General features: G+C 36.0%; 2 protein-coding genes across 4 annotated transcripts; one reads left to right on the forward strand and one right to left on the reverse strand.

The window, feature by feature from the left end:
* Positions 55-5,276, forward strand: LOC107626224 (protease 2). Of its 3 annotated transcripts, none has more exons than XR_002358788.1 (12): positions 55-490; positions 748-926; positions 1,428-1,650; positions 1,782-1,923; positions 2,000-2,200; positions 2,405-2,536; positions 2,627-2,755; positions 3,315-3,727; positions 3,918-4,134; positions 4,237-4,427; positions 4,780-5,066; positions 5,105-5,276. XR_002358788.1 is itself a non-coding variant. In XM_016329059.2 (11 exons), the coding sequence occupies exons 1-11, from the start codon at positions 132-134 to the stop codon at positions 4,955-4,957; spliced, it is 2,364 nt and encodes a 787-aa protein (XP_016184545.1). In that variant the 5' UTR covers positions 55-131; the 3' UTR covers positions 4,958-5,276. The 3 variants fall into 3 exon arrangements, 1 of the variants encoding a protein (XP_016184545.1); XR_002358789.1 differs by having other exon boundaries at positions 1,794-1,923; XM_016329059.2 differs by having other exon boundaries at positions 4,780-5,276.
* LOC107647174 lies at positions 6,402-7,508 on the reverse strand. Its single transcript, XM_016351294.1, has one exon. The coding sequence runs from the start codon at positions 7,506-7,508 to the stop codon at positions 6,402-6,404; it is 1,107 nt and encodes a 368-aa protein (XP_016206780.1).

Here is an 8,002-nt window from a genome sequence, read left to right on the forward strand (position 1 = left end):
ACAAATTTGGATAATTACTCAAAAATTTCTATTTATTTATTTGTCGAAAACACAGTTTTAAGCTAAAACCCTTCCATGTCCAACAAAAAAAAAACCGGCCAAAACCCTTCCCCTCCACTCCAGGACCAACCATGCGCCACCTCTTCCGTTTCGGCGCCGTCGCTCGACGCGAGAACCTTGTCTTCCTCCTCCGCAGGTACAGGTCACCGAAGCCAGCCACGGCACCGTCACCGCCAACCCCTCCGAAGCCTCCAAAGAAGCCGCAGAAGTTCAGCTTCCACGGCATCACGTGGGAGGACCCATACAGCTGGATGTCGAACCTGAACGACAAGGTTGCGATGAGGCACATGGATGTTTGCATGGAGCAAGAGGAGAAGTACACCGAAGCCGTCATGTCCGACTCCGAGAAACTTCAGAACAAGCTGCAGTTCGAGATGGCTTCGCGAATTCCCTTCGACCTCTCCACTCCCCCTCTACGATGGGGCCCTTGGTTCGTACCTAGTAACTTACATCAGTGTAAACCACCATTACCGTATTAGAAAGATTATGACTTCAATAATTTAGCTCCTAAAACTAGTAAGCCAAATTTGACAAAAATAGCCCAAAATCTAAGCAGTAGAAAAGGCCATTTTGGTGCATTTTGTCGAAGGTTGTTCATATTCGGAAGATTATCCGTGTATTTCTTTCTTTTTGGGGACTAAATTGGTAGTTTATTCTTGTTTTGGTTTAATTTTTGAGTGGTTGCAGGTTGTACTATCGTCGTGTTGAGGAAGGGAAACAGTACCCTGTGCTGTGCAGAAGGTTGGCCAGCTTGAATGACGAGTTCATTTCACATAAGTATCCTCCTGCTGGGTTTGATTTTGCCTCTGGCAAGAGAATTGAACAAAAGCTTATTGATTACAACCAAGAAGCAGAGAGATTTGGAGGTCATTTTATTATATTTAAATATACTATATGGATTTAGCTAAGAAGTGCTGTAGTAATAGTCGAAACTATTTTGAATCTTTTTATACATTCGACGCATTGGAAATATAAAATTTTTCCTTTTGGTAATCTTAGTTAGCTTTTTAGGACACTTGTTAGCGAGACCTATTTTATATGAAATGTGCTACGCAGGATTGAATTTAGTGGAAAGGGCTAGTTTCAACTGTCTCTGTTGGTGAAGTTACCATAATGCCATGCCATTCCTGTTGGAAACTAAAGAAAGATCAATGAATGAAAGGTGGCAGGGTTGTTGTAATTATAGAAAAAGAAGAAAAGAAATCATATTTCAGATAAGAGTGGGTTATGTATTAGATTATGAAGAGGGGTAGATGCTGTGTGCTAGTTAGAGAAAAGAAGTGAATATATGATTCTCTTGCAACTTGCAAGTGAATAGATTTATTCTAGAATGCTTAAAATGGTTTTCCTTCTCTTTTATTATTTAGGTTTTGCCTATGAGGAATTGTCTGAAGTTTCGCCGAACCATCAGTTTATTGCTTACACCATGTATGATAAAGATAATGACTACTTTAAGTTGTCTGTGAGAAATTTGAACTCGGGTTCCTTGTGTAGTAAGCCTCAGGTAGATCGGGTTTCAAACTTGGCATGGGCCAAAGATGGTCAGGCATTGCTTTACGTTGTAACAGATCAGAAGAAAAGGCCATATCGGTGGGTGAACTGTGAATTTCTTGTTTAATTAGTGCCTTGGTTGCCTTAGTTATGCTATTTTATGGTTACGATTATTAGCTTTCGGATCCATGTAGTATTCATTGATCCTATCTGCCTGCTTAACACCGTAGGATCTACTGCAGTCTGATTGGATCAACTGATGATGATGCTTTGCTTTTGGAAGAATCAGATGAAAATGTTCACATTAATATACGCAACACAAAAGACTTCAGATTTGTGACTGTAAATACATTCACTACCACTTCTTCAAAGGTAAAAGATCTTCTCTGTAAAACTTTGTCAAGTGAAGATCCTTCTTACTGTATGGGAATTTGTAACAATTTTTTAGGTCTTTCTGATAAATGCAGCTGATCCATTATCCGGCTTGAAACTAGTTTGGGAGTGCCCTTCTCTAGCTCATTGCATAATTGAGCATCACCATGGTTACCTTTATTTATTTACAGATGCTCCAAGAGCTGGGCAATCAATTGATTATCATTATCTTCTCTGTAGTCCAGTGAATGATCCATCAAATCCAAGAAAATGGGAGGTAGTTTAGGACATTACCTTTTTCTCTTAATTAGTTGGTGGTTTCATGTTTATCACTGTTATGCTATTACACGATAATTTGGACGTGTTTATTTCAGACGTTGAGATAGCAGCGTTTACAATAACTAGTTATGTTTTCTCATTTCATTTGCCTCTGAATATCAGACTTACCTTACATGTTATACCACTGCCTCATAAACTGCAGGAGGTATTTCTCAATGATGAAGATTTGATTGTTGAGGATGTTGATTTTAGTGACAAATACTTAGCATTGATTTTAAGGGAAGGTTGTAATTTTCGACTTTGTTCGGTTAAACTGCCATTGTCAACTGGGAAGGTAATCAAAGAGAATTTGCTATATCAATCCCTTGATTATGAATTTTATCTTATTGAACTATTTGTACGGACAATCTTATTTTTGTCTTAGGGGGCAGTTAAACTCAGGAAGTTGGATATACGGTACCTGTCTCTTCCAAAACATGTTTGCCAAATTTCCCCTGGACCAAATTATGACTTCTACTCGTCGGTCATGCGGTTTATAATATCATCACCTGTGGTATGTAAATACAAGTACTACTAAGTTTTTGTCTTCTAGATAGTGTTGACTACATAGAACGTTTGCCGTCTTCCCTTCTCAAAAGTTTCTGAAGATGTTGTCTCTTTATGTTTCTTTGATCTATTACCTTCATAACATATCTTTTCAAATGACTCTCAGTATTCATCAATCCTATTAAACATGAACTCAAGGAAAGTTTGAGAGCATGAACGGGAAACTGGTTTCGAACTAAGTTGTTTTGATTGATTTCGCTCAAGTATTCTGCAAGATATAATTGAAAATAAAACTGAGTGAATATGTGATGATGTATTTTGCCAGTGTGTCTTGTACCATTGGTTTTGGCTTTCTAATTATTTCTGAGCTACTTTCGTCCTTTCTAGCTGATGCTTTGTTGAGTTTGTTCCAATTTCTGGTGTGCTTGCTGTTGTTATATATGGCATGATTGCAAAATACTCCATTCATATATTACTTCCTCCGGAGAGATCATTCTTGTTCATTCTCTACTTGGAACAAAGGTCTATCCCAAAATTCCGTTAAGTTCACCATGAGTTTCTTGCAGATGCCAGATGCTGTGGTTGATTATGAACTGACAACTGGTAGGTGGAACATTATTCAGCAGCAAAATATGCTTCATGACAGAACACGAATACTTTATGGAGCAAATTCTGCAAGTGTCACCCTAGACAATGCAAATTCAAAATGTTCCGGTCCTGTGAATTCAAAGTTGGAAGATAGCCAGTCATGGAATGAATTGTCTGAATTTTATGCCTGTGAACAATTTGATGTCCCTTCAGCTGATGGGGTGAAGGTTCCTTTGACTATTGTTTTTTCTCGTAGTAATAAGCCAGAGGATAAAACACCTGGGATATTGCATGGACATGGAACTTATGGTGAGTTACTTGATAAAAGGTGGCGCAGTGAACTAAAAAGCCTCCTAGATCGAGGTTGGGTTGTTGCATATGCTGATGTCAGGTAAGCAGTAAGCTACAAATGCTTTGGCCACTGTGTGCTCAATGCATTTTCATATGGATACTATTCTTTTGTCATACTCATGCGTGTAGTCTCTTATTTGTTTCCAAGTAACTGCAAATTGTTGCAATAATTTTTATCTTTTCAAGTCTCAAATCTCTGACCTATGAACATTTTGGCTGTTCTGTTTCAGAGGTGGCGGTGGTCATGGTAAAAAATGGCATCATGATGGCAGACGTACAAAGAAACACAATTCAATCAATGATTATATTTCCTGTGCCAAGTTCCTCACTGAAAGAGATATTGTGGATGAAAATAAATTGGCAGGTTGGGGATATAGCGCGGGAGGACTCTTGGTTGCTTCTGCCATTAATCAACATCCAGATTTATTCCGTGCTGCAGTCTTAAAGGTTTCCAGTATTTCTGAGCCTCTTTGGGATTTTACATTTTCTTGCTCTAGTTTAAAACATTAATTCAAATACTCAATTTCTTATTCCTTGTTTGTGCTTTAGGTTCCATTTTTAGATCCTACCAACACTCTTCTGTATCCTGTCCTACCACTTATAGCGGCTGATTATGAAGAGTTTGGTTACCCCGGGGACCTTAACGATTTTCTTGCAATTCGAGACTACTCTCCATATGATAATATTCAAAAGGATGTTCTTTATCCAGCTGTGTTAGTAAACTCGTCTTTCAATACAAGGTTAGTTCCGATGCCTTTGCATCAGTTGGTATCCCTGTTTCTTAATTGGTTGACTTGTGTTGAAGTGTTAAGACATAAGAGAGAAGATCCTTGTGATTAAAGTGGAACAATGAAATCAGATGTGTTTCCATGCTAGGCATTTCTCAAATGTTCCTCTCCTTGAAAAATATAATTTAAACAATGGAAGGATTCCACATAATAGAACTTTTCTTGCACTGTCAAAAACTCACTGTACCCTTATTTCCTTAGATTATCTGCACATTTTTATTCTTTATTTGAATGTAGTAAAAAAGTCAGACAAACTGACCATACTAAACTAATGCACCTCTGATTTTGTGCTTCCGTGATCCAGATTTGGTGTATGGGAAGCTGCAAAATGGGTTGCACGAGTTCGTGATCTTACTATATATGATCCGAAGCGGCCAATATTACTGAATTTGACCACAGATTTAGTGGAGGAAAACCGTTATTTGCAGTCTAAGGAGTCAGCATTAGAGGCTGCATTTCTTATCAAAATGATGGATTCTTAGATATGCCAACTGATATTAAAAAAGAGAAATGGCAAAATCAACCTCCAATGAGAAGTTCAGCTTGTGAAACATTTGCCTTCGAATTTCCAAATCCAATGGAGAAAAGCGACTTTGATGATTTATGATTCTCGGACAACGCCTTAGTCGCTTTCATGCAACAATTTGAAAGTTTATTACCTGTAAATGTCACTGGTTTATTGTTTCATAACCAACATGTAATAATTCTTATATGTCTTGACGACAATGAATAATGGCATAGTTATCTCTTGTATCATTAATCCATGACTTTGGCCTTTTCATACTACAGATCCTATGGCTCTATGACTTCCTCGTTTTTGTTGTCTAGCTATTTACATGACTTTTTCTTATTCTTTTTTTTTTTCCGTATTGGTTATTTTCATATCTTTGATAATGATATCGGTGATTGGTGATTGGTGATTGGTGAATGGTGACTGACAATAGACATCTTTGAAAAGTTTGAAATATTAAATTATTGTAGGTCAAATACATTGCAGGGAACCTGATTTTGTCTATGGACCGCTTTCTTTCTACTACTTTAGTAGTGACCCGCACAATTCTCACGTGGATTATCTAAGCTTAACTTTCTGTATGTATTTTAGCTGCTTGGTTCCGTTTGGTTACAAGGATAAGATAAAATAAGATATAAAAAATAAAAAGATAAAAATTAGTATTTTTGTATTTTATTTGATAATAAATTAATTATAAAAAATAATAAATTATAAAAATTTAAAAATATATATTTTAATATTTTTGTTTTAATATTAAAATTATTAAAAATGATTAAATTTTAAAATATTTAAAGACAAGCACCAAACTAAGTTGGGTTGGTCTAATGATTAGTTCACTAGTCCGCTTAAATAAGTGTGGGTGAGGGGGGGATTTGAATCCCGCCTTGTGCATGCAGCAATTATATAAAAAAAAAGAGATAGGTGAGGAAGTTGATATTATTCTTTTATCCTTGAGAAATGTTTTGATTATATGAATAATATAATAAAAATAAATGGCATGTATTTTGATGATTGTGATTGACTAAGGTTTGATTTGTAGAAAATATAGAAATAGCAGCTATGAATTCTAACAGTCAAAAGATATGAAAAGGACATAAGTTTGAGGTAATAGAGATACAAATAAAGAGTTAGACTAAGATTACTAAAGTGAGCAGTATGAGTCTTGATCCCTTGTTGATGCTAAGATATATGATATCTCATGTGGCAAAATTTTAAGTATTTAAAATTGAAGATTCGAATGTTCTTGCTGGATCTATAAAATTGAGCCAAATATAAGAGAATTATACATGATGATACAAATTGCAATAAGAAAACAATGTTGGTAAAATGTAGCATTCTGATTGGCAATAAAGTCACAGCAATGTAAACTAAGGAATAAATTGCTTTTTATGAGGAAAAATTGATGTATATATAAATCATAAAAGCTTTAAAGAATACCCGATGTTAAACGATTGTCGTATATTTCTAAAGACTTCAGGGTAAACAACATTCTCAGTCTTGTCTGTGTTTTCATCATGAGCAATTAGAAATTTTAACCCTTTTTTGTTTCTCACTCTTGAGATGGCAACATAAAGTTGGCCATGTATGAAAATAGATTTTTTACGTAGTAATCTCACGTGTTCCAAGGATTGTTCTTGAATTTTGTTTATTGTCATTGCGTAAGAGAGCATCACAGAAAATTGTCTCTTTTGGAATCTAAATGGTAACCTGACATCTAAAGGTGTGAATGTCATTCTCAGAATGAAGACCTTGTCGACACAGTTGTTGGAATTTAACAATTTTGCCTCGATAACTTTATCTCCAAGTCTTGTAATTATCAACCACATACCATCACAAAGCCCTGATGAGTGATCAATGTTTCTAATAAGCATAATAGAGCAACCAACTTTTAGCTTCAATTCATGATTTGGAAACCCTGAGTACCTAATTGTTGGTAAAAACCTTGGTGTGTGCATGGCTTCAATTGCATTGACACCTCCTTCAAAAACACATTTATTGGAACTCACATACGTCTTGCATTCATTTTTATTCAATGCAGTCATGTACTCATTCAGCTCATCTATGACATTAATTGTAGGAACTAAATTTGCTCGGCCTTTCAAGTGGCTTTCATTAGCCATGTTAGCAATGTAATCAAAATATATTGCTTGAACAATTCCTTGAATAAGATCATTATAATCAGTGATAAGGAATTCATGCGGTATTTTAATCATACTACATCCATCAGATGTTCCTTTTGATTTTTCGTTTCCAACTTGTAGAATCCAATTAGCAAACTGCTTTAAATCTTCTACCTGAGTATCTGTAGTCATAGATTGCAATCGCATGTTTACAGTGAGCCTTAATATTTCACAATGTTGCCATAGGTATGAGGAGTTTAAAGACGCATTTATGATGTCTTGTCTTGTTCCTTTTGGAATCACTGGCAAGATTTTCCTAAAATTCCCATCAATGACAATCGTTTTACCTTCGAATGGAACTTGTAGGTTTTGATCATCGTTGAACCTCATCAAATCTCTCATTGTCTTATTCAATGCCTCGAAGCAAAATTTGCTCATCATAGGAGCTTCGTCCCTAATAATTAGCTTAGCCTTTACAATTAATTCTACAATGGACTTTCTTGCTTGATGCTGCAAGTAGAGAACTCATCTAGAGTTAATGATATGGCAAAGCTAGAATGTGCAGTCTGACCTCCAGGTAACAACAGAGAAGCAATGCCGCTAGATGCAATAGTTAACACTATTTGTCCATTTGATTTTATTGCGAAAGCTAAAGTTTTTCGAAGGAAAGTTTTTCTTGTACCTCCATAGCCATACAAAAAGAATACATGTCCATGTTGACTTTTTGTAGCATTGATGATCTTATCATAGACCCTCCTTTGCTCTGCAGTTAATTTTGAGAGGCAGTCATTGTGTTGGCCTTCTAATACAACACGATCATAATTTAACTCATCAAAGATCATTTGTTTTGCGGTCTGAGGTAGTCGGTATCTCGTGATGGAAATGGCATGGTAGGA

This window comes from Arachis ipaensis, chromosome B01, assembly GCF_000816755.2.
Source record: "Arachis ipaensis cultivar K30076 chromosome B01, Araip1.1, whole genome shotgun sequence".
NCBI lineage: Eukaryota > Viridiplantae > Streptophyta > Magnoliopsida > Fabales > Fabaceae > Arachis > Arachis ipaensis.

Excerpts from the sequence above, each read along its gene's own strand:
- LOC107626224 (XM_016329059.2), top strand. The coding sequence starts at position 132 with ATGCGCCACCTCTTCCGTTTCGGCGCCGTCGCTCGACGCGAGAACCTT. Across the intron at positions 2,201-2,404 it reads CAAATCCAAGAAAATGGGAG|GAGGTATTTCTCAATGATGA; the intron begins GTAGTTTAGGAC and ends CATAAACTGCAG. Across the intron at positions 3,728-3,917 it reads GTTGCATATGCTGATGTCAG|AGGTGGCGGTGGTCATGGTA; the intron begins GTAAGCAGTAAG and ends GTTCTGTTTCAG.
- LOC107647174 (XM_016351294.1), bottom strand. The coding sequence starts at position 7,508 with ATGAGAGATTTGATGAGGTTCAACGATGATCAAAACCTACAAGTTCCA.